The sequence below is a fragment of the Anolis sagrei genome, chromosome X, assembly GCF_037176765.1.
Source record: "Anolis sagrei isolate rAnoSag1 chromosome X, rAnoSag1.mat, whole genome shotgun sequence".
NCBI lineage: Eukaryota > Metazoa > Chordata > Lepidosauria > Squamata > Dactyloidae > Anolis > Anolis sagrei.
In genome coordinates, this window is record NC_090034.1 from 20,992,127 (window position 1) to 21,018,115 (window position 25,989).

At 42.2% G+C, this 25,989-nt stretch overlaps 2 protein-coding genes across 15 annotated transcripts in view; one reads left to right on the top strand and one right to left on the bottom strand.

The window, feature by feature from the left end:
• Positions 1–54: 54 nt before the first annotated feature.
• NTHL1 (nth like DNA glycosylase 1) lies at positions 55–10,149 on the bottom strand. 3 transcript variants are annotated; one of them, XM_060786515.2, is made up of 7 exons: positions 10,015–10,149; positions 8,650–8,867; positions 7,563–7,733; positions 5,649–5,808; positions 4,330–4,435; positions 1,190–1,332; positions 55–692 (listed from the first exon to the last, which is right to left on the bottom strand). In XM_060786515.2, exons 1-6 carry the CDS (start codon positions 10,064–10,066, stop codon positions 1,209–1,211), a joined length of 831 nt encoding a protein of 276 aa, XP_060642498.2. In that variant the 5' UTR covers positions 10,067–10,149; the 3' UTR covers positions 55–692; positions 1,190–1,208. The 3 variants fall into 3 exon arrangements, with proteins under 3 accessions (XP_060642498.2, XP_060642499.2, XP_060642497.2); XM_060786516.2 differs by having other exon boundaries at positions 1,176–1,332; XM_060786514.2 differs by having other exon boundaries at positions 55–1,332.
• Positions 10,138–25,989, top strand: part of TSC2 (TSC complex subunit 2) — a 67,889-nt gene continuing 52,037 nt past the window's right edge. For all 12 annotated transcript variants that reach the window (XM_067473688.1, XM_067473692.1, XM_060786500.2 and 9 more), the window contains exons 1-7: positions 10,138–10,229; positions 13,929–14,090; positions 15,845–15,931; positions 22,437–22,547; positions 23,573–23,717; positions 25,083–25,200; positions 25,440–25,488. In XM_067473688.1, coding sequence (XP_067329789.1) covers positions 13,953–14,090; positions 15,845–15,931; positions 22,437–22,547; positions 23,573–23,717; positions 25,083–25,200; positions 25,440–25,488 — 648 coding nt within the window. In that variant the 5' untranslated portion in view covers positions 10,138–10,229; positions 13,929–13,952. The remainder of the gene's footprint in view (positions 10,230–13,928; positions 14,091–15,844; positions 15,932–22,436; positions 22,548–23,572; positions 23,718–25,082; positions 25,201–25,439; positions 25,489–25,989) is intronic.

Genomic DNA, 25,989 nt, shown 5'->3' on the forward strand with positions numbered 1-25,989 from the left:
AATTCCACAGTGTAGACGCAGCCCTGAACATAACACATACTTGCAGACGCCATGTTTAACAAAGAACATAATGTTTATTATAGGAAAAAACAGTGTAAGGTGAATGCCATTCTTTCAAATGCTTAATGGTTTTGGGACTGTGACACCCATTATTCCTCACCATTTCGGGCTGCTGGGAGTTGCGATCCAAGATGACTGGTAAGGCATGTCAAAGTATTATTATAGAAAAATAGATGATTCCTTTAAGGTGGGATTTATTTAGGGTTCTCTCCAATGTTTGGGAATGATTTGAGGATTGCAAAGTCCATCACTCCTCACTGCTGAGAATTGCAATCCAACAGGACTAGAAAACAAAGAATAATTTCTGCTTTTGGTTTAACACTTCCTGCTTTTAAACCATCTATTTTCCAAAATTCCTTTTCATTCCTTTTCATTGCAGTTTTCCAAAGGCTTCAACAGAGCGATAAGAGAGGACTACAAGTTCCATTTGTTTTGCAACCACCATCTTTACTTTCCTGACTCAAGGATCATACCTTTGAGTGTCCCCCTATTCATTGCTGTTACCAGGCAATTATTCCTGCCTAGCAACCAACTTATTAGTGCTTAAATGGGGAATTCCAGGATCTGCAAACATTTCCTAGGAAGGGAGGAAAAGTATGCATATGGCGGCCACCCAGAAAGCCATCCTGAACCTTTAATAAAGAAGAAAATAAAAAGAGGATAATTAAAAATGTCAAAATGAACCAGCAGAAATCCCTGATATAATAGCAGATCCGATTCATCACCAAGGAGTTTCCCATAATATGCTCAGAGGAATAGATGCCCTTGTTCTGCCTCTCCCTCGCCATATTTCGGTCCAGATCCAACCTAAGAAAACCTATTCAATGTCATGGATTGAATGCTTCTAGTCCAATGGTTCCCTAACCTTGTTCCCCTTTTAGACTCCATCTCTCAGAATCCTCAGCCAGAAGGGCAAGGCTTGGGAACCAACTAGTCTTGTCTACACAGGCCAAACAATTGGAATTAAACCAGCCATAAAAACCATATGGCCTTTGACTGCAACTTCCATCATCCCCGGCCAGGGAGGAGCATTGGGAATTGCAGTTCAACCCTATCTGGAAGGCTATACGATTCCATCCCCTCTGATTCAAGACCAAAGGAAAGTCGAACTACACCTTCATGGAATCACCTTTTCCTCTTTTGCGTCTTCAGCGTTTCTTGGAAACCGAGCAGATGTCCTTGTTGAGGCACTGGCTGCAGCGGGGGCCAACGGGAAGGCAGGTTTGCTGGCCAAACCCAACCAGCAGCCAGTTGATCTCACTCCAGAGTTCCCTATGGGGCCAATAAAGAAGGAAGAATTCATACATTATAGATATGCTATATGCCATGCTATATATTTATCTATGGCTCAATGCTATGCTATATGCCCTACAGATAGACAGACAGACAGACATATATGCTATATGCAATGCTATTGATTTAGTTATGGCTCAGTGATATGCTATTTGGTATATAGATAAATAGACAGATATGCTATATGCCCTACTATAAATTTATCAATGGCTCAATGTTATGCTATATGCCCTACAGATAGATAGGTAGACTGACATATATGCTATATGCAATTATATAGATTTATCTATAGCTCAATGCAATGCTATTTGGTATATAGATAGATAGATAGATAGATAGATAGATCCATAGATATGCTATATGCCATGCTATATATTTTTCTATGGCTCAATGCTATGCTATATATCAGGGGTCCCCAAACTACGGCCCGCGGGCCGTATCCGGCCCGCCAAGGGCCTTTATCCGGCCCGCCAAGGGCCTTTATCCGGCCCGCGCGGTCTGTCCTGGCCTGTCCAAAGCCCCTCGCCGCCGCCGCCAATGGCGTCTGCTCTGCTGCGCTTCTCCCTCCACAGGCTTCTCCTTCCACACGGGACGGAGAAGCCTGTGGAGGGAGAAGCGCTCTCTGCTCTCCCGCGGAGAACAGAGAGCGCAGCAGAGCGGGCGCCATTCCTCTGTAACAGAAAATCCCTGGTGGCGCAAACGGTGGAGGCGGCGCCGGGTGGGCATGGCCAGGCTTCCGGGCCAGGGAAGCCAGCATTGCTTGGCCACGCCCACCCGGCGCCGCCTCCACCATTCGCGCCACCAGGGATCGTCTGTGGTAGAGCAATGGCGTCCGCTCTGCTGCGCTTCTCCCTCCACAGGCTTCTCCATCCCGTGTGGAAGGAGAAGCCTGTGGAGGGAGAAGCGCAGCAGAGCGGACGCCATTCCTCTGTAACAGACGATCCCTGGTGGCAAGGAAGGCGTGCGCAAACGGTGGAGGCAGCGCCGGGTGGGCGTGGCCAAGCGATGCTGGCTTCCCGGCCTGGATGCCTGGCCACGCCCACCCGGCGCCGCCTCCACCATTTTCGGACGCCTTCCTCGCCACCAGGAATCGTCTGTTACAGAGGAAATGAATGGCGTCCACTCTGCTGCGCTCTCTGTTCTCCGCGGGAGAGCAGAGAGCACTTCTCCCTCCACAGGCTTCTCCATCCTGCGCTGCTCTGGAAAGGTTTGGCTCAATTCTATTGTTGATGAGGTTCAGAATGCTCTGTGATTGTAGGTGAACTACAAATCCCAGCAACTACAACTCGCAAATGTCAAGATTCTATTTCTCCCATACTCCACCAGTGTTCACATTTGGGCATATGGAATATTCGTGCCAAGTTTGGGCCAGATCTTTCATTGAATCCACAGTGATTTATGGAGGCAGGTGAACTACAACTCCAAAACTCAAGGTCAATGCCCACCAAACCCTTCCAGTATTTTCTGTTGTTCATGGGAGTTCTGTGTACCAAGACTGGTTCTATTCCATCATTGGTGGAGTTTAGAATGCTCTTTGATTGCAGGTGAACTATGAATCCCAGCAAATACAACCCCCAAATGCCACCAGTGTTCACATTTGGGCATATTGAGTATCAGTGCCAAGTTTGGTCCAGATCCATCCTTGTTTGAGTCCACAGTGATCTCTGGATGTAGGTGAACTACAACTCTAAAACCAAAGGACACTGCCCACCAAACCCTTCCAGTATTTTCTGTTGGTCATGGGAGAACTGTGTGCTAAGTTTGGTTCAATTCCATCGTTGGTGGGGTTCAGAATGTTCTTTGATTATAGGTAAACTATAAATCCCAGCAACTACAACTCCCAAATGACAAAATCAATTTTTTTTGAGTGAAGGACATACATTGGGTTGTTAGGAATCCAGTGGTTTTTGAGTTCTGTTAATCCCACAAACGAACATTACATTTTTATTTATATAGATTTATTTCCTATATTTATACCCTGCCCTTCTCCCCCTGAAAGGGGACTCATGCTTACATATTTCAAAAACCACTTTCAAAAAGACAGAAAATAGAATGCTTTCCTCATTTTAATTGGAACTATTTTATCTCCAGAAATGCTAAAACCATGCTTTATGTTCAGATTGTAACAATAAAAATACATCATGCATATCAGATATTTACATTACAATTCATAACAGTAGCAAAATAGGACATGTGCAGTGTGCATAGGAATTTGGTCATCATTTTTTTTAAAAAAAACTATAGTCCGGCCCTCCAACGGTCTGGGGTACAGTAATCCGGCCCCCCGTTTAAAAAGTTTGAGGACCCCTGCTATATATCATATACCATACACACACACACACACACGAGAGAGAGATAGGCTATATGCCTATCTATGGCTCAATGCTATGCTATATGCCATACAGACAGATAGATATACATGTCTGCTAGATGCCATGCTATCTATGGCTCAATGCTATGCTAGAAACCATATAAAGAGAGAGAGAGATGGAAAAGGAGAGAGATACACATATATGCTATATGCCGTGCTATATGTTTATCTATGGCTTAATGCTATGCTAGTATATGCCATAAATATAGATAGATATGCTATATGCTTTGCTATATATTTATCTATGGCCCAATACTATGCTATGTGCCATATAAGTAGATAGATAGACAGACATGCTATATACCATGCTATATATTTATCTATGGCTCAATGCCAGGATGGATTCAAATGGCAGGAAAAGAGATTCCACCTAATAATTAGGAAGAACTTCATGATGGGTAGAACTGTTTGGCAAAAAAATATGCTGCCTGGGAGCCCCCTCCTTTGGAGGTCTTTAAGCAGAGGCCAAATGGCCATCTGTTGGGAGGACTTGAGTGGTGTTTTCCTGGAGAAAGGGGTTGAACTAGATGGCCTTTTGACATCCCTTCGAATGTCAAAACTATAATTCGAACTATAATTCTATGTACAAACTCCATTGGGATTACCTGGGCAGCCATTCTTCCAGAGCTTGCCTTGTTTCCTCGGGGAGCTTGGTTTCATTCTTGGTCCACTTCAATCGGTTGCAAATCCGATGCACATGTGTGTCCACACCTACAGAAAGGGGGATTTAGGATGGAGAAAAAGGTACACTGCTATGTTGGTTGAGAAGATGTTGTTGTTGTTGTTATTATATGCCCCTCATCTATATTGTTTGGTTTGGAAGATATTATTTTTTTTTTAAATAATTTTTATTGTGGTTTTTGATTGTTATACATCAATTAGGTGTTGATCATTGGTTTGGAAGATATTATTATATCATCATCATCAACAACAACAACACAATCATCAATTTATTGTTAATATATGATCCTCATCTATACTGTTTGGGAAATATGAGTACTATTATTGTTAAAAATAACAATAATAACAATTTGATCTTCATTGATATTGGTTGGTTGGGAAGATATTACTATTACTACTACTACTACTATTATATGTCCCCATCACCCTAAAGTTTAAGAACCATATCAACCTATGCACACAGGAAACACATGTGCTTTTGCTATGTGCTTCCAGAATTATCTATTAAATGGGTGTTTGGTGGGGGAAAAGACCCCAGGCTCTATACGTGTGTATATACACTGTAGAATTCATGCAGATTGATACCACTAGGAGTTGTAATTTGGCATGGCGCATTGTGGCAGAGAGGGCTCAAGAGTTTGTAAGACTCCCAACTTTGAATTCATATTTAAAGTCTTCCGCTCCCAACCTGGTAATTATATACATTTTAATATGAGATATAAAAGGAGAGGTGGATAATTTATAACAACAACAACAACAATTTAGTGTCTGTCTCTCTTTGCAACTCATTAAAATGTATATAAATACCTCTTCCTCCTCTTTTTCTTTCTCTTCATCATCTTATAATAAAACTTAATTTATATTCCTCTTCTTTTTCTTCTCTTCCTTCTCCTTCCTCTTCCTCTTCTTCCCCCTCTTCTCCTCCTTTTCTTCTTATTGTTAAAATAACCCAAGGAGGCTCCGAAACTCTTTGGGATTTCCTATCTCCTTACAATCTCCATTTTAATATATCTTAAATTAGAAATTGGAAATTGTATTGGAAAACACAAAAACACCCTAAATGAGAAAATGGCAGGTTGAACCAAAGGAGGGGAACGGGAGCATGGCGCCACCTTCTGCCTATGGACAACTCATTGCGTACAAACATTTAAACATTTAAACCTCCTATTTATTGCCATTTAGCCTGTCTCCACACCCAAGGGCTGCCTTACAGAAGTTGGGAGGAGTAACGTCCCCAAAGTACCGATTCCAGAGACGTCCTGCCAAGCGATGTCCATCACCAAATGGGCCATCTTGGGGCCGACCCCCGGCAGCTTGACCAGCTCTCCGACTGTCTTGGGGATGTCGCTGTCATAGTCGCGCTTCAGAATGGCAGTGGTGTCCTTGATGTACTTCACCTTGCGCTGCGATTAGAGGGGGAGAGAGATAATGAAATATGTTCTACTTTGGGGAAAACAAAGCCATTTTGCACACAACAGCAATAATAAATAAATAAATAAATAAATAAATCACCCAGAAATATTATACTAACACTATGTAACATGATCCTGCATTATAAATGTCATTTTCTAATTGGTGCTATTATACAAGCATGGGAAAATGTGCAGGAGGGACCTCCTGCAACACATTTGGCTCTAGTTTTTAAATGACTATCTCATCGAGTCTCAACCAATTCAACGTAGTTTGTGGCAGCCACAAAAACAAAGTTTCTGGAGTATAGCAACTACTTTCAAAGTAAGTACCATACAATTAAACAAGAAATAATACTTTCAAACCAGGAACAGAAAAAAATCAAATTTTGTTACATAGTTTAATAATAACAATAATAATAACAACAACCTGATGAATTTTACAGTTTAGATACACCCTTTGATGGCTATATCTGGATGAGGGCGATCAATCCAGACAAGACAGAGGTACTCCCGGTCAGTCTAAAGGCCGAACAGGGCATAGGGTTACAGCCTGTGCTGGAGAGGGTTACACTCCCCCTGAAGACAAAGGTTCGGAACTTGGGAGTTCTCCTGGATTCATCACTAAGCCTGGAACACCAGGTCTCGGCAGTAGCCAGGAAAGCTTTTGCACAATTAAAACTTGTGCACCAGCTGCACCCGTATCTTGAGAAGCCAGACTTGGCTACGGCAGTCCATACTCTCGGCACATCTCGAATAGACTACTGCAATGTGTTCTACATGGGGTTACCGTTGAAGACTGTTTGGAAGCATTGTAAAGTCCAACGGGTGGCAGCCAGGTTGCTCACTAGAGCGGCGTACAGGGAGCACACAACCCCTCTGTTGAGCCAACTCAACTGGCTGCCACTCTGCTACTGAGCCCAATTTGAATTGCTGGCTCCAGCTTATAAAGCCCTAAACAGTTCTGGCCCAACTTACCTATCTGAACGTATCTCCTGCTATGGACCAGTTAGAGCATTAAGATCAGCCGGGGAGGCCCTGCTCTCCATCCCATCCCCCTCGCAGGCACGATTGGTGGGGACAAGAAAAAGGGCCTTCTCAGTGGTGGCCCCTTGACTGCAACTCCCTCTCCAGTGACATTAGACTGGCTCCCTCCCTCCTCACATTCAGGAAAAAAGCTGAAGAGCTGGCTATGGCACTAGGCATTTGGGGAATAGTGCAACATGGAATGCAGCACTAACAATGACTACAGGTCTAGGCATTATGTTTTCAGTTTTTAATCTTTTAATTGTATTTATTTATTTTTATCTGTTTTGTAACACCATGTGCTTATTTGTTATTTATATTTGTAATGCAGCATAGAATCTTGCCATACCTGTAAGCCATTCTTGAGTCCCCTTCAGGGCGAGAAGAACAGGGTAGAAATATAGTAAATAAAATAAAAGTTCTCTTTAAATGTTAGAATGGCCACAACATTCTTCCATTCTCCAACTGGGCCAACCATAATAATAATAACCACAATAACCTGCAGTCATTCTAGATGCTATATTTTCTCCTTAAACCCTTGTTTGACCATTACCTCCAACTCTCCATCTGGACTAACCGCAGTAGTAGTAGTAGTAGTAATAATAATAGAAACTTGCATTCGTTCTTCAGTGTAGAATCACCCTTTACCTGCTATATGTTCTCCTTGAAGCCCCTGCTTGACCATTGCCTTCTCCCACTAGCAAACCAATCCAACCTCTCACCTTCCAAAACCCCACCGGATAGATTAGCTGACCCAAAGTTGCATCATTGGTCTTCAGAACGTTGTCCACTGTGAGGCCATGTTCCCGGAGGCGCATCATGGCAGCTGAAGTGACCTGGTCCTTGGTTTGGCTGGAGAGCATCAGCGACAGAAGGACCTGGTAGCGCATGACCTAGAATGAGGGATGAATGGAAGTGGACAGCTGACGCCATTGAACCCAATGGGAAGGGCGCCGGTTTCAATACCTAGGAAAGTCTCTGCGCAAACCATGGGTACATCTGCACTGTGGAATGAATGCAGTTTGACGCCACTGACTGCCATGACTTCAATGCTATGGAGACATGGGAGTGGTAATTCGGCAAGTTCCTTAGCCTTTCCTGCCAAAGAGTGCCAAACTATGACTCCCAGGATCATAAGAGGAGTCAAGCTGCATTCATTTGACAGCATAGACTCATTCTTAATCCATCCACATTGAAGAATGAATGCAGTTTGATAACACTTTTACTGCCATGGCTCAATGCTAGCGAATCCTGGAAGTTGAAGTATTCCTGCAATCATTAGATCACATTATAAAGCCACCTATAATTGAATATAAAGCAGCCTTTGGGGGTTGAACAACAGCATGGCACAAAATCTAGATCTAGTATGCAGTTTGACATCACTTGAATTGGCAGGGCTCAGTGCTGCAGGATCCTGGGAATTATAGTTTGCCACTGTTGGGCAGAGGAGCCCAAAGAGGGTCAAAACAACTACTTTTCATATCAATTCTCTAAGTTTTCTTTGAATTGAATATGCTTTTTCATATCAATTTTATAATTTTTCTTTGAATTGAATGTTCTCCCACTTTAAATGTACTTTCTCTAAATCTCCTTTTTTATTTTATGCTTAACCTTCAATTTTTTTTATTTAAAAAAACAACAACTACTATTGAACTATAGCAGTTAAAAGTGAATTTGTTCTACAGCATGGAAGCACCTTTAGGCAGAGAAGGCTCAAGACCTTCCAGGAATTTCATAGTCTTGAGTCACAGCAGTTGGAAACGGCGCCAAACTGCGTTAAATTCCACAGTGTGGATGCACCAGCCTCACCTCTGGAGGAGCATCGGCATCATAGCATTTCCCGGCTCCCATCTGGTCCACTGGAGCATCCTTCGCCTTCCTCATTTCTCGGATATTGCTCAGGTGCTGCTCCCAATTCCGGGGCTCCCATCTCTTTCTTTTGGTTGCCTCCTTGATGCCATTTTCTCCAGGAGAGTCATAGGCAATGCAGACTTTGCTCCTCTTTTGGGCCAGGATTTCACCGGATGCTGGAAGGAAAAGGAACTTGGCAAATTAGTCTCATCTATATTGTCATATTAATGCAATGTTTGCACCACTTGGAGTTGCCATGTACTCATGAGAGCCATCCTGGGAGTTCTAGTTTGACAAGGGCAGGTATAGCACAGTTACAACTGGTATAAGACAGTTAGTACTGGTATAACAGTTATTACTGGTATAACACAGTTAGTACTGGTATAGCACAGTTGCAAACTATCTACACTGCCAAATTAATACAGTTTGATGTCACTTTAACTGCCCCGGCTCAATGCTATGGTCTCCCAGGAGCTGTAGGATGTATATCTAACATTATAGTATTATTAATAGTTTGATACCACGTTTAAGCACTGTGTTTGGACTTCAAATCCCACCAGCTGCAGACTTATGCAATGTTATGGGAAGTTACGTCAATTGCGGGCTAACTCTGGCTGTCTACATTGTCGAATTACTGCAGCTGATACCACTTTATTTATTTATTTATTTATTTCGGGTACTTCTACCCCGCCCTTCTCAACCTCCTAAGGGGGACTCAGGGCGGCTTCCAACCAGCATACGTTTGATGCCTACAATTCAACACAATAAAATACATAGTAACAATAATTATAAACAGTTAAAACATTACATTAATACAATAAAAAGCCAGTCTAATTGCTTTATCTCAATCCGTGGCAATTGAGTTGTAATTTGACAAGGTCTTTTTGGAGTTTGGTGCGCCACTGAACTACAAATCTCAGGATTGCAGCACATTGAGACAAAGCAATTAAAAATGGTATCGAACTGCAGTAATCGGACAGTGCAGATGCACCCAGAGTTAGCCTGCAATTGCTGTAACTTCCCGTTACATTGCATAAGTTTGCAGCTGCTGGGATTTGAAGTCCAAACAAAGTACCTAGCTCAACCCCGACATTACGTTAAAATGAAAACTAGCAGATTGCACTGGGAATGCAATGAAAGCCATGCAAAGGAATGGAAAACAGAGCCCTTTGGGAGGACTACATCTCCCAGCAACAGCAAAGGGAGATTCTGGGAAGTTGAGCCATTTAAAACGGTCAGAAAGAAGGGATACAAAATGCAATAAAAGCTTCAGGCTTAAAGCAGCCATGGCACCCATTCGCTTCTATTCCCCCACTGTTTCACCTTTTGCTTTGCTTAGCAGCAGCAAGGAGCAAACTCTCCTGTCAGTGCGCATGTGCGTCCGGGACTTCGAAGCGGGCAAGAAAGTCCTTCGCGGGCCTCCATAGGAATCTCTTTCCCCCTTCGGGTGAAAACCGGAAGTGGTGTCGGGTTTCCGCCTGGAGGGGGCGGGACCCAGTTTGGGAGCCAGAAAGAGGAGGGAGCAGCTGCGGGAGCCGGTAATTAGGGGAGGGGGGTTAATTATCGGTAATCAAGGGAGGGTTAATGGGAGGAGGGCCTCTTTTTGGGAGCCATGGATTCCCTAAAGCTGTTTATATCTTGGATTGCCGTGAGTTTTCTGGCCTGTCTGGCCATGTTCCAGAAGCATTCTCTCCTGACCTTTCGCCCACATCTATGGCAGGCATCCTCAGAGGTTGTTGGAAACTAGGAAAATTGGGTTTTTATATCAGTGGAATAATATCCATGGTGGGAGAAAGAACTCTTGTCTGCTTGAGGCAGGTGTGAATGTTGCATTTGGCTACCTTGATTAGCATGAAATAGCCTTGCAGCTTCAAAGCCTGGCTGCTTCCTGCCTGGGGGGGTTTTTTTTTTTTGTTGGGAGGTGTTAACTTGCCTGCATTTTAAAATACTCTAAAATCAGGACAGTAAATAAAAAGCAACACTAAAAAATGGGAATTCCAGACAAGAATCAATCAGGACCAGTTAATACCTCGCAACAAAGGATTCCCCCCAGGCAGGAAGCAGCCAGGCTTTGAAGGTGCAAGGCCATTCAGTGCTAATCACTAGGCAAGTGGGGTTTATATATCTGTGGAATGCTCAGGGTGGAAGAAAGAACCCTGGTCTGTTTGAGGCAAGTGGGAATGTTGCAATTGGCCACCTTGTTAGCATTTGCAATCATGTGACCAATGCAACATTCACACTTGCCTCCAACAGACAAGAGTTCTTTCTCCCACCCTGGACATTATTCCACAGGTATATAAACCTCGCCTGGTTTCTAACAGACCTCACAACCTCTGAGAATGCCTGCCATAGATGTGGGTGAAACGTTAGAGAGAATGCTTCTGGAACATGGCTATACAGCCCAGAAAGCTCACAGCAACCCAGTGATTCCTGCCATGAAAGCCTTCAACAACAAATAAATTTCATTGCTTTCCATCTTACTGTGTATTTTTAATTATTTTTGAAAGCTGCTTTTGGGAGACTCTGTTGTAGTTAAAATGGGTTTTGATGTTTTAGGATTTTTGAACAATTCTATTTTGACATTTCTATGTTGTAGGTTTTTAATTTAAAATTGTATTGTTTTTAGTGCTGTGAGTCTACTTTTTAGAGAGGAAAGTGGAATATTAATAATAATAAATTTATTTGGTTTTCTATTTTTATATATTTTTAAAATTAAAAATGATTTTGGAAGCTGCCATTTGGGAAAAGGTGGAATATAATAGTTGTTGATCCTCTTAAAAATATGTTTGCTTCAGAAGGAAGTGCATGTTTTAGTTTGAATATTTTGAATATTCAAACTATTTGAATATTTTAACATTTAATTGTTTTAATGTCACAAATGGTTTCAGAGCTATTTTTTCCTTTTTAATTGGTATGGTTTTATATTTACTGTTAGCTGTGTATATTGGGAGAAAGGCAGGATAAAAATAAGTAAAAATATCTAAATATATTTATATATACAAAAAGCAGCCCCTTCTGAAGAAATTCTGCTAAGAAATCATAATGATAGCTTTGCCTTCAAGTTTCCATAAATTGTAAATGGCTTAAAGTTATACAACAACAACAGCAACAACAACACAAAAGCAGCTTGGATCAGGCAGAATCTAGATTGTATTGTATATTGTATTGTATTTTAAATATTTCATATTTTATCTGTTGTGTTTTTAATTGTAACCTATATGTCTGTCTTTTAACTATATGTGTGTGTATAGTTACGATGCACATGTATCTATTTGCAATTAAAAACGTATGTATTACAATTAAAAGCACTATTATCTACATGTGTGTAAATATACATTGCCTTAGGGTATATACAAGCACATTGATATTTTTTCAGAAATATAAGTATCATTATACAGGGTTGCTGTGTGTTGAAACTGCAAGACCATTCAATGCTAATCAAGGTTGACAATTATCAACATTCATATTTGCCTCAAACAGAAAAGAGTTCTTTCTCCCATCCTAGACATTCCACATATATATAAACCCCACTTGCCTAGTTTCCAACAGAATAATAGAGTTGGAAGAGACCTCATGGGCCATCCAGTCCAACCCCCTGCCAAGAAGCAGGAAAATTGCATTCAAAGCACCCCCGACAGAAAGACTTTCATGACCAGAATCACCCCCAGTGATTCTGGTCATGAAAGCCTTCTACAACATATCATTATACAGTTTGTAAAGTCAATAATTTTCAATTAGATCTCTTGTATCACCAATATTTATAACTTACTAGAAGTTCACATACATTGAAACAACATAAATACACTAAAATGTAATATAAACATTCAAAAACCCAGTTCATCTGTGGTATCATTAAAACCATGAAATGTTAAAATGCATTAAATCTCCTTCCCCAGAAACCCACACATTTTTTTAATTATTTATAGCAATGTATGTGTTTATACTTTCTTTGCGCTTTGGAGAGAGATGGATAAGAAATAAAATGTGTTATTGTTGTAATTGTACTAATATTAATATAGGCAGTCCACGAGTTTCAAACATCCAACTTACAAATGATTCATAATTAAGAACAGGGCCGAGACAACTGCAATGCACTCTACATGGGGTTGCCTTTGAAGACTGTTCGGAAGCTTTAAGTGATCTAATAGGCGGCAGCCAGATTTTTCACCGGAGTGGCTTAAATGGAGCATACAACTCCCCTGTTAACATCAGATCCATTGGCTGCCTGTCTACTACCAAGCACAATTCAGAGTGCTGGCTTAACCTATAAAGCCCTAAATGGTTCTGACCCAACTTATCTGTCTGAACATGAACCATCTCAGATATTAAGATCATCAGAGGAGGCCCTACTCTTGGTCCCACCTCCTTTGCAGGCACAACTGGTGGGGACGAGGAACAGGGCATTCTCAGTGATGGCCCCTCTGCTATAGAATTCCCTCCACAGCAATATTACAGCAGGCCCCTCCCTCCTGACCTTCAGAAAGAAAGTAAAAACATGGCTCTGGGACCAAGCCTTTGGCCAATAGTGCATTTCAATAAGTGAAGTGGAATTATGTGCAATTACAACCACAACGGCTTTTGACTATGTCTTTGGATTGCATGATTTTCATAAAGCGTTTTAATATTTATATTGCTTTTTAATTTTTTTGTTTTAATGTATATGTTTATTTTTATTGTCTATTGCTATGGCTTCAGGGTGAGAAAGGTGAGATATAAATACAACAAATAAATAAACAGGAAGTGAGAGAAATCTCTCCCTCAGAAGAAAGGGAAATTCACTCCTGGAAGAGTTATTATCACAAGGAAAAGGGATCTACGCTGAAGCTCTATCACCAATCCTTGTTTCCACAACAAGCCATTTTTTAAAATCCAATTATCACGAGGACAGAAAGTGAGTGAAATCTTCTGAACAGGGGCACAGGCAGCAAATGAAACATCGCAGGGGTGTTAACCTTCCCCAATGCTATCCAAAGATTGCATATATATGGTTGAAATTACACTTTAAAAATTACTTGTTCTGACTTATATACAAATTCAATTTAAAAACAAACATACAGAACATATCACATTCGTAACTTGGAGACTGCCTGTCATAATAATTATGGTACTGTTCGGCAGCTGAGTACTTCTAACAAGGAATGTTTCACTTTGGTGGTCGTTCATTTCATGGTATTTGGTTATTATAATGAGGTTTATTAACTAAATTATCCTTTTATTTTGATTATTCATCTGTCCAGTTTCCTCGATGCTCTCAGTGAAGGATGGCCAAGCCTCAGAGTAAGGACCCGGGTCTGAAGGAGAAGTTTAAGAGCCTTTTAGGCCTGGGGCAGTCCAGGCCCAATTCAAAGTCGTCGGAAGGGAAGCAGACTGAATTCATCATCACGGCAGAGATACTCAAGGTAACGTTGGGTTGGCTGAGAAACAGGAATTGCACTATGAACACGATTTTTGTTCCTAGGTTATAAATATCATTTCCTAACTATTTCTATCATAAAAACGGGAAAAGTTTACTAAACTGCAAAAATTTTGTTTTTGCGAGACACCTTGCAGCACATTTTGCTCTAGTTTTTCAGTGACTATCCCATCAATTCTCAACCAATTCAATAAAGTTTGTGGCAGCCACAAAAACAAAGTTTCTGGAGCATAACAACTACTTTCAAAGTAAGTACCACACAATGAAACGGTAAATAACACTTTCAAATCAGAAACAGATTTTTTTTTTCAAAATTCGTAACATAGTGTTATTTGAGAACAACTTAACCTGTGAATGGGAACAAAGAATGATTTCAAATCTTGTTTCATTCTTGGTGAACTGTCTGTGATTTAGAGACAGTCACATCCTTTTGCTCTGTGTTCTGACATTATTTGCCTCTCCTCAAAAACAAGACAAGATGGCAACTGAATGTAAAAGCAGCCTTCTGAAAGAGGAATTTTCTTAATTTAAACTCTGGGGTGGGTCTCTGCATTAAGTCTGTTGTCACCCAAACAATTCACAGTATTGTAGCAATGAATTTGTATTTGGCATATTTTTTTTGCTATGAAGTTTTATTAATAAAAAAGAAAAGCCATAATCAACTATAATAAAGTGAGCAAACAACAACAACAATAATACACTTTATTTATATTCTGCTTTATCTTCCCAGAGGGACTCAGAGCAGATTACAGTATACACATAAAAGGCAAACATTCAATGCCTTTTACACAGTGAACAACAACGACATACAATACACAGACAAAAGTAAAGGCCTTCCCTTTCCATCTCTGACATCTGCAGGTGGTGTTCAACTCTGGCCATGGGGAGGTGCTCTTATTCCATTTCTCCATGCTGAGGAGCCTGTTGTCTGTAGACATTTCCAATCATGTTGCTGGCATGGCTGCATGGGGTGCCCCTTTACCTTCCCACCGAGGTGGTGCCTATTGATCTACTTGCATTGCATGCTTTTGAACTGCTAGGTTGGCAGAAGCTAGGGCTAAAAGTGGGAGCTTACACCAACTTGCAGCTTCGAACTGCCAGCCCTCCAGTCCGAAGTTTTCTTGCAGCTAGTGGTTTAACCCATTGTGCTACCACAACTGCGGTGCTACTGCAGCAAACACATTCTAACGTTATTCATTTTTATAAGAAATAAAACATCTACTTTCTAAGTAATATAAAAACTTCACAAAACAAAAAAATATATACATACAAAAAATAAAGCACACCAACACAAGAGACATACACATTTAACATGCTTACTCAAACAAGGCTAACAAACATAAAGACTAGTCTACAGACCTTTCACTCTGTGTCTGTCAGTTTTTTCATTCCAAGAAATTTGGCATGTTTTTAAAATTTATTCCAGCAAGAGAAGACTTTATTATACAATTCGTGCAATCATTGATTATGTTAAACGTGGCTTAACTGGATTCCTCACTAATGTGTGAATGAAAGGGAGGTTTGTATGTGATTGCTGTGGAAAAGGAAATATGTAGCAGCTCTGATCCTGGCAATTGTTTGTCATGGCCATTCTCACTGGCTTCTGCGCACTAATTTGTGGATGATAATACTATAATTTATTTATTAGCTGCCTCTCCTTTCAGTTTGAGGCAGATTCAGATGGACATTGGAGGCAAAATACTCGCCAGTCTGTATCTCACCTGTCTCCTCTCTTTGCAGGAACTGAGCCCAGAATGTGGCTTGAACAACCGAATTAAAACTATTGGCCAAATCTGTGAAGTAGCAAAAACTAAAAAATTTGAAGAGGTGAGTGTGCAGGGTTTTGGGTGAATATATATATAGATAATTTGGACCTGCTTTAGTGTATTCTCCTCTCAATGCCACTTTATCGTATCAATACAGCAATTATGGGCATAGTTTGAACATGGTGAGAGAGGGTTTTGGATTTGGATCATAGGAAGGTTGGGATTTGTTTTTTCAGGGATCTCCTATTTTCTCTTCTAATACAAGAGAGAGTTTGTAATATTATTCGAGGCAAAGGTCTCCACCGTAACTTTTAGAACATGTTATTGTCCTTTGATATATTTTTACTTGATCCTTCCAATGAACCTGCTGCAGAATTAAGAACTGTAATTAAATGACTTTATGAGGAAAGAAGAAGCAACACTAATAGGAACTAAGACTAGGTAGATCCTAAGAGGGAAGCAGCTATGGAATATGGTACACCCCCAATTCCACAGGAAATATATTCCAATAAATATTCTGAATAGCTTAATAGCTTTAAGCTATTCAACTAGAAAATAATAAAATGACAAATGGTAGATTTGCTTGAAGCCCGAAGGGTGGGTCAACGAGAAATCGGATAAAGAAATATATTTCAAGACTTCAACTGAAAACCTGAAACTGTGGAAAGCAGAAAAGATTATATTAAAACATTTTAATCACTTTCTATGTTGATTGTGTTTTAACTTTTGTCTCGCGTATTTTATGTTTTAATTAATGCTTTTATGGTTGCATTGTAACTATGTTTTAATATGCGATTTTATAGATGAATTTAACTATTTTGTGCCCCGCCTCAAATCAAAAGGAGAGGCAGGTGATATATAAACATTCCTTGTCATGTCATCTGTGAAATGCGCACCTATGGGTTTTCCTGTGCGCCTGCGCAGCAATCCGGAACGTTCTAGAGTTTTAATCAATTTTTTAATGATTATTTTAAGAATATATGTAAGCCCCGCCCATCCCCCGCCCCCCCACAGTATATATGCCGCCAAATGCGGCTTGGCCGGTAGTTCCTTTTTCCGCGCTAAACTTGCAGCATCTACGAACTTCTTCTCTGACTTATTTCACCTATTGGACTGTTCTTCCTCTATTGCCTACCTTCTCCACTCCGACCACGGACCGGCTGACGACTCTTTTCAGGCTAGAATATCTTCCCTTTATTTTATTTAAAAAGAAAGAAAGAAACTGCTCAGCCTGTGGAGGTAATCTCCCGGAGGCTGATAGGCATACTAAATGCCTCCTTTTGTTTGGGAGAGACTCAAAACTTGGGAGAGACTCTGCTAAAGCCCTCCTGTATGAATGTGCTTTGCCGCTGCAAATTGCTCCCTTCCTCACCCAGTCCTCCCCTTTGCAAGAGCCTTTTCAGCCTCCCTCCCCACATGCTGGGGATAGGCGTGACTCAACTACGGCAAGTGCTTCCCTAGCGGAGCCAGCCGCTGGAAGAAAGAAAGAGAGAGAGAGAGAGAGAAACAAACCCTCAAACAAACCATGAGGTGTGCTAAATCAAAGGAAAAAGCAAATAAATCAAAAAAGGGATGGCAACTCACTGGCACTCAGCCCTTGAGTCCCCCTGCACTGGAACCGTGAGGTCTGCTAAATCAAGGAAAAAGCAAATAAATCAAAAAAAGGGATGGCAACTCACTGGCACTCAGCCCTTGAGTCCCCCTGCACTGGAACCGATGCCCCAGTTTTCCCGGTTCCATACTCCAGTTACAGGAGCCTCCCCCAACTATCCTCCAAATGGAGGATCCCTCCCCCCTCCTCCCCCTTGAACTCTTGGCTCCTCATCTTGAGCTAGAAACTCAGCCTACAGCCAATCCCCCCATTTCCCCCCCTCCCCTTCCTGCCTCTCAGCCCTCCCCACCGCTTTTCCCAGACTTGCCAGAGTCCCCGGTACCGCGGGAGACTCCTCCCTCCATCCATCCCATTTCATCAGCACAGCCCTCCCGGCACCGCTATTGCTCTCCCTCTCCTTTGCCAAACCATCCCCCATAGAATCATAGAATCAAAGAGTTGGAAGGGACCTCATGGGCCATCCAGTCCAACCCCCTGCCAAGAAGCAGGAATATTACATTCAAATGTAATATTACATTCAAATCACCCCTGACAGATGGCCATCCAGCCTCTGTTTAAAACTTCCCCCATCCCTCCTCCCAAGAGGGCTCATTCTCTCTCCCCTGATCACTATATATCACAACAAAGGCTTCAATGCTCATCCACCGGATAAATACCACAGCCCCCACATGCACCTCCTACTGCCACACTCTCTCATCCTCCAGAAGAACAAACTGAACCAGAACCTCAGCCATTTATTCAGGATCCCCTCCCAGACCCTGACCCCTCTCCCCAACAGTTAAGAGGATTTCAAAAATTCTCAGCCCTCCTAATAAGACTTGCCAGAGCCCTCAACCTTTCTGCACTAGAACCATCAGATACAATTGCAGACCCATGTCTCTCCTCTATTTAGCAACAAACCCCCACATCCCCCACCACTGTGTTGCCCACCTTGCCCTATCTTCTCAAAATTTTTAAGAATACAGGAGCTGCTGTGCCTATGGTTCCAGCAACTCCTAAAGGAACAAAAATAATAATAATAATGAAATAAAATTTAAATATTTTTTTTTATTGTATTGATCTCTCTTCAGCTTCATGGCTATCTAAGATGCCCAAGCAAACTCTATACTAACTGATGCTCAACCAAAGCCTATACAGAAAAACCAGACTTTCCCTTCTAATAAAGAAAAAAGAAAAGAAAAAGAAAAAATTGCACTCCATGACAAATAAACAAATAAATAAAAATATTTATTCCTCAGCATGCCTTTTTGCATGCATAGCCCATTATGGAGCCTATATGAGTGTCTATAAACTTTTCTATGGAACAGAACCTCTCCTTATCTAGATTTACTATCTCCATCTGGACAACCTTTGGCTAAAGCCTTTAAACAGGAAGCTCTCCTGTTATCTGGCCTTCAAAAGACCTTGCAAAGCACACAGCTGACACCTCAGTCAAACTCATAGCAGGCTCAGTGGCCCTTCGTCGCCATGCCTGGTTTCGAACTGCTATTTTTTCCCTATCTCAATACACACTTATTGGAGACTTCCCAATGGATGAAGCAGGACTCTTTAATCCTGAAACTGACTCACAACTACAACACTAACACAAGATGAAACAAATAGTCTACAAGTATGGCCAGCAGCCATACACCTACCAACGCCAACGCTGGGGCTCTTATTATTACCGTCCCCAATACTACAACAGACCTTTCAACACTTCCTTCTATAGAGGATGGCAAACACCATATGCCCCCTCTACAACTTTGACACGACCTCTTCTTCCCTCCAGAGGTCAGTACTGTGGTATCAGACCCACTAACAACAATAAACATCATTTTTACTATAACGTTAACCACCCCCCTTCCCCACTCCAACTCAACCACTTACATATTTAGACAGACTACATTACTTCCTACCGGCTTGACAGCCTATTACTACAGACACCTGGGTCCTGGACATAATTGACGGGGGATATGCTATATAATTTGATACCTACACCCCTGTAGGAAACATCTTCCTCACCCAACCCTTCCATACCATCTGGAAAGAAATTAACTCTCTACTTCACAAAGGAGCTATTTTCCCCATACCATCACATGAAGCCACCTCTTGTTTCTTCTCTCGCTACTTTCTAGTAGACAAAAGAGATGGAGGACTACGTCCCATTTTCGACCTTGGGAAACACCACGTAAATTCCGCATGGTCACTCTTCCCAACATACTCCCCTTCAATCCAGAGGAGTCTTGCCTAGCAAGGATGCTTACTTTCGCATCACAAATAGACAATCACATTTCGCTTATCACAAGGACCTTGGCCTGGTCATAAACCAAGAAAAATCTCTTCTCTGCCCAACACAACACATCCAATTCATACGAGCTGTCATAGACTCCAGGATGCAGAGAGCCTTCCCCCCAGGAGACTGCCTCTCCAACCTACAATGAGCCATCTTCAACCTCCAACGCTCCCAAGCTCCTCCGCTTGGGCCATCCAGTCTATCCTTGGCCACATGTCTTTTACTACCAACGTCACTCCATACACCCCTTTTTGGATGAGGTCCCAAAACATTTGATCCTCTCTGCGACCCCCAGTCCCAGGTCCTACACTCCCCACACAGTGTCCTCCAGTCCCTATCATGGTGGACAAAAGAGTACAATGTTCAATCGGGGATGCCATTCATTCAACCCCGTCCTTCTATGTCCCTCACAACAACCGCTTCCAACTCAGGCTTCCAACTCACTCAAGGACTTCGAAGTTAGTGTCCATTGGTCCCCTCAGGACCGCCATTTTCCACATCAATACCCTCGAGCTGATGGCGGTGGAGAAGCTCTTCATGCTTTCACCCGCATTATATCCAACCGCATGGCCCAAATTGTAACTGACAACACTGCGGTCAAATATTATATCAACAAACAAGAGGGAACACGCTCACAAACACTACTCTGCATTTCGACACGCTTATGGGGTGGTGCATTCAGAGAAATGTCCTTCTCACGACCATTCACCTCCCAGGACAGGACAATACACTCCCTGAGCAGATCATCCAAAAACAATCACGAGTGGCACCTCCACCCCAAACAATTCAAACCATCACACTCAATGGGGCAAACCCAAGATAGATCTCTTTACATCACCACTAAACAATCACTGCCCTTTTACTGCACAAGACTCCGCCCCCATGCACCCCCAGGCTGTCTCGGAAAAATCTTCCTATTCCACTAGACTCCAGGTCTACTCTACCTCCCCCCCCCCCTCTCCTATCCCCAGTCATAGCCAAAATAATCCAGGACAACTCGGATTGCATGCTAATCACCCCTTGGTGGCCCCGGCAACACTGGTTTGCACCACTCCTCCAAATCTCCAACAGGGAGTTTCTCCACTTCAAACCAACTCCGGACCTTCTCACTGTAGAGAACGGACTGGTACTTCACCCAGACCTCCAATCCCTCCGCATGACGGCGTGGATGATCAGACCGCATTAAACCAATCCAAGGAAGTATCACGTATACTCCTCGCTGCCCACAAATCAGCAACCAAAAAGTCCTATAACTATAAATGGTCCCTCTTCAAGCCATTCACAGAAACATCTGGGCATAAACCAAATACAGGCCCAATACCCATGATATTAGATTTTCTAGTCCACCTCTCTGATAAGTGCTCCTCACTCTCCTCTCTAAAATGTTACCTATCAGCCATCTCATCGTTTAGAAGGAAATTGGGTTTACCGTCCCTTTTTCAAAACCACTTAATTCAATTGTTTCTCAAAGGTTATAAAAACATCCACCCTCTTACCTCCTTTCCCTCCCCCCAGTGGAGTCTGTAATTAAGTTTGTCACAACTATCAAACCACCTTTTGAACCCATGGCCTCCAATCATATTCTCACCTTTCATGGAAGACGGCATTCCTGGTGGCCGTCACTTCCACCAGGAGGGTTAGCGAGCTTACAGCCTTCCGGTCTGACCCACCTTATATTAGGTTTCATGAGGACAAAGTTGTTCTCCGTACCGATGTTACCTTTCTCCCGAAAGTAGTCTCCTTTTTTCATATGTCACAAGACATAACTCTCCCAGCCTTTTTTCTTAACCCATCATCTCCCCTTGAAACTGCCCTTCACTCCTTAGATGTCAAAAGAGCTCTCTCCTTTTATTTCCATAGGACATCTACATATAGAAAATCCCCTAAGCTCTTTTTAAAATACAGGAAAGACAAATTAGGCTACCCTGTTACCTCTCAGGGGTCAACCCCTTGGAGTGTCTCAACATTCCGCCTAGCCTACCAATTGACAGGCAAAGATCCACCTACTCACCTGGTGGCCCATTCAACTTGCTCTGTGTCCACCTTCCAGGCTTTTTGGCGATGAGTGTCTCGTGAACAGATCTGCAAAGCAGCTACCTGGTCTACACCATCTATTTTTCCTTCTCACTACAAGTTGGACATACAAGTGAAAAAGGACGCCGCCTTTGGCAGAGCTGTTCTCTTTCCTGTGTGGCATGACCCGCCTCCAGGCCAGTAGCTTGCTAAGTCACCCATAGGTGCGCATTTCACAGATGACACGACAAGGAAATATAGGTTGCTTACCTGTAACCGTATTTCTTTGAGTGTCAATCTGTGAAATTCGCACAACCCGCCCGTCCTCCCCACTTGTCATGCCTCTAACCTGGCTGCTGTTTAGCGCCGGGGAACTACCGGCCAAGCCGCATTTGGCGGCATATATACTGTGGGGGGGCGGGGGATGGGCGGGGCTTACATATATTCTTAAAATAATCATTAAAAAATTGATTAAAACTCTAGAACGTTCCGGATTGCTGCGCAGGCGCACAGGAAAACCCATAGGTGCGAATTTCACAGATTGACACTCAAAGAAATACGGTTACAGGTAAGCAACCTATATTTATTATCATTCGTATTGTTGTTGTTGATATTGGTCCACAATGAACAGTTCTGGGTGGCTAACATGGAAGTGTTGTGTGCTTTCAGCATGCAGTGGAAGCAATCTGGAAGGCCATTGCGGATATGCTGCAGCCAGACCGGCCACCCGAGGCCAGACACGCCGTGCTTTATCTGCTGAAGGCAATTATTCAAGGACAGGTGAGGCTCGGGGCACACCTGAGGGAATCAGAATGAGTTGGTTGGTACGGCATAGTACACTCGAATGGCAGAGAGTTCTGGATCACCATGAACAAACAGAGCAAGTTGGCTTATTGTGAGCAAAACGAGCGCTAATCATAGGCCAGGGTTTGCCTTTTGGCTTTTGATTCTGGCTTGTTAGGAGTAAGATAGGGTCAAATCTCTATTATGGGTTAGTTGAATTGGAAGAGTGTCATCTTCTCAGAAGAAGATGTATTCTTGGTTTTTCTGGAAACTTGAGAAAATAAACTATCAGACAGAGACTGTGAAGCCCTTAGACTTAAGTGCTTTGGATTTGTATGTCGACCGTTTTTAGTGGTTGTCGTAGTGGGGGGGGGGGGGGGTTGTATTAGAAAAATGGATTTGTGCTGTCTTTGTATTTTTTTTAATGTCTGTAGATTTTTGTTAGTTTTTCTGAATAAAAATTATTAGGAAGGGAGATTCCGCCTGAATGATTGGAATAACTTCCTGACCTTAAGAGGAGCTGTTCAACAGTGGAACTCTCTGTTTAGGAGACTGATGGAGGCTCTGTCTTTTAAAGCTTTTAAGCTGAGACTGATGGTCATCTGTCAGGGGTGCTTTGATGGTGCTTTTCCTCCTTGGAAGAAGGGGTTGGACTGGATGGTCCTTGGGATCCCTTCCAACTGTAGGCATCTTTGATACTGTAGCTCTATTACCCCAAGAACCTAATGTCTAAGAGACTGGATGGCCATCTATTGGAGAGATTTAATTGTGTATTTCTTCCAGGCAGAAGAAGGTTGGATTGGATGGCCTCAGAGGGTCTTTCCAACTCTATAATTCTAAAAAATATGAGAAAGACAAGCTGGGATTCATGGTTCAGTTGTGACGTTACTCAGATCATTCCTAGTTTGTCCCCCCTTTCCCACAAGCTAGAGAAGCCAAGCAGGAGTGAGTGAAAGAAGCGGGCCTTTTCAAAAACATCAGTAGCCACAAGAATTAAAGAGCCCATTCTTTCCCTGTTTCAGGGTGAGCGGCTGGGGATCCTCCGCGCTCACTTCTTTAAAGTGATCAAAGATTACCCTTCGAATGAAGACCTACACGAACGGCTCGAAGTCTTCAAGGCTCTGACGGATAACGGGAGATACATAACCTACCTGGAGGAAGAACTAGGTATGCTAAGTGGTTAATTGTTATTTTTTAATTTTTTTAATTTATTTAAGCATTTATTTATAAAGACATTTACATACTGCCTTTGAGTACCTCCTCCACAAGTGCCCTCAAGGCGGATTATAGTAATAACATAAAATACAAGAAAGAAAAACGAGTCGATGGAAAAAAAAACAATAGTACAATTAACAGACAAAAAACACCCAATGCAAACCTGGAAGAATATATATTTTCTTCACTGTCCACATAAGAAAAAAAAAACATTAGAAGGTTTTAACTATGGTGAGCATTGCAAGTGTTGAAAGCAGAGGTGATTACATTGCAAAATTCGATACATAGGTATGCTGTTATGGATCTGGGTTAGAATCCCTACTACATATTTTCCATTTAAGAAGGGCAGAATATACCTTGAGAAAAGAATTGTGAATTTGATAGTAAAAGATGTTCAAAATGTTAATGCTAGTGGATGTCTGCTCCAGTCTTTATATCTCACCTGATAATTTACCCATCGGCTTTTATAATGATCCTAATGATAACAATCATCATCATCATCATCATCATGTCAACAAAGGTCCTGCACCTCATTCAAGTCTGGTCCTTTCTACACTGCCATATAAAATCCAGATTGCCTGTTTTAGTGTGGACTCATATAATCCAGTTCAAAATAGATAATGTGGATTATCTGCTTCAATTATCTGGATTATATGGCATCAAACTACAAATCCCAGTATTTAATGGTATGGAGCCATGATGATTAAAATGCTATCAAGCTACTAAAAGTATGTAATATAGATCTATTGAGGATATAATGTTTTTTTTATCTAGTGTGATATGTAATTATCTTCATAATGCTTGAAATTTTGTTGCGCATTGTAAAGGCGTGGCTGATGAATTACTTGATTTTTTTTTTCCGTGTCAGGAGCAACTTGAGAAATTGCTAGTCACTTCTGTTGTGAGAGAATTGGCTGTCTGCAAGGACGTTGCCCAGGGGATGCCCGGATGTTTTACCATCCTATGGGGGGCTTCTCTCATATCCCCACATAAGAAGCTGGAGCTGACAGATGGAAGCTCATCCTGCTCCCTGGATTCGAACCACCGGCCTTTTGGTCAGCAGTCCTGCTGGCACAAGGGCGTAACCCATTGCACCACCAGGGCTCCAAATAATAGTAATAATAATAATAATAATTTTTATTTCTTACCCACCTCTCCTTATGGATTGAGGGAAACAAGCCAGGTCTTGGCGAGCATGCAATTACTTGATGAGGCAGGCAAAAACAGAAATACTTATTTAACTTCTGGAGTTAGGAAAACCGGGCGTTTCCCCAGCTATTTCACATGGAGATTTGTGTATTTCCCTTTATTTCTCAGCCGAATTTGTCCTCCAGTGGATGCAAGTTGGCCTGACGTCTGAATTCCTTCTGGTGCTGGTCAACTTGGTGAAGTTCAACAGCTGCTACTTAGATGACTATATTGCCACCATGGTCCGGTACGTCTAAGCTGTAAATCTTCCTCTAGTTTAAAGAAATCCTGTTTATGGCTTAAATCCATGAAGGCAAAGTGTACCCACATGGATCAAATGTTTTTAAATGGATTTTATTTCAGTCAGAACATGCCTATTTGGTGCTGCTTCACTGCTCACCCAAACTCATACATTTAGAAATCCTGGGCAAGAGAGCAAGTTGAAATTAAAGAAGGACTTCTAAATCATCTTTTTCTTTCCTGCAGCACAATTTGCTTTTTATGTATCCAGACGTCCTCTGCTGTTGATATTGAAGTAAGTGATTGCATGGTTTTTATGGATCTTTACACTTGGCTGGATCCCTGCCAGCAGGACAATTGGCTTTGGAGTAATTATTATAATGTTTATTTATATCCTGCTTTTTCTCTCCACAAAGGAGACTCAAAACCCATCAGGACCCTCACTCGAGTATAAGCCGGGAAGGGGGGGGGGGCTTTTCAGCCTAAAAAGGGGGCTGAAAAACTCAGCTTACACTTGAGCATATATGGTATGTTGAAGTGGTTGAGACTCACCTCCAGATTGGATTACTGTAATGGACTCTACCTGGGGCTGCCCTTGAAGATGGCCCAGGAATTTCAATTGATCCAACGGGCGGCAGCCAGGCTACTAAGTGGAGCAACTTACAGGGAGTGGTCAACCCCCCTGTTTAAGGAGCTCCATTGGCTGCCGTTCATTTTCCAGTCCCAATTCAAGGTGCAGGTTCTTACCTACAAAGCCCTGAACGGTTTGGGACCCGCCTACCTGCGTAACCGCATT

What these genes read in the sequence shown, in the direction of transcription:
- NTHL1 (XM_060786515.2), bottom strand. Translation starts at nt 10,066, where the DNA reads ATGCGCACTGACAGGAGAGTTTGCTCCTTGCTGCTGCTAAGCAAAGCA. An exon ending in GCTGCTAAGCAAAGCAAAAG is followed by an intron (nt 8,868 to 10,014) that starts GTGAAACAGTGG and finishes TTTTCCTTCCAG; the next exon opens with CATCCGGTGAAATCCTGGCC. An exon ending in ATGCCGATGCTCCTCCAGAG is followed by an intron (nt 7,734 to 8,649) that starts GTGAGGCTGGTG and finishes CCCTCATTCTAG; the next exon opens with GTCATGCGCTACCAGGTCCT.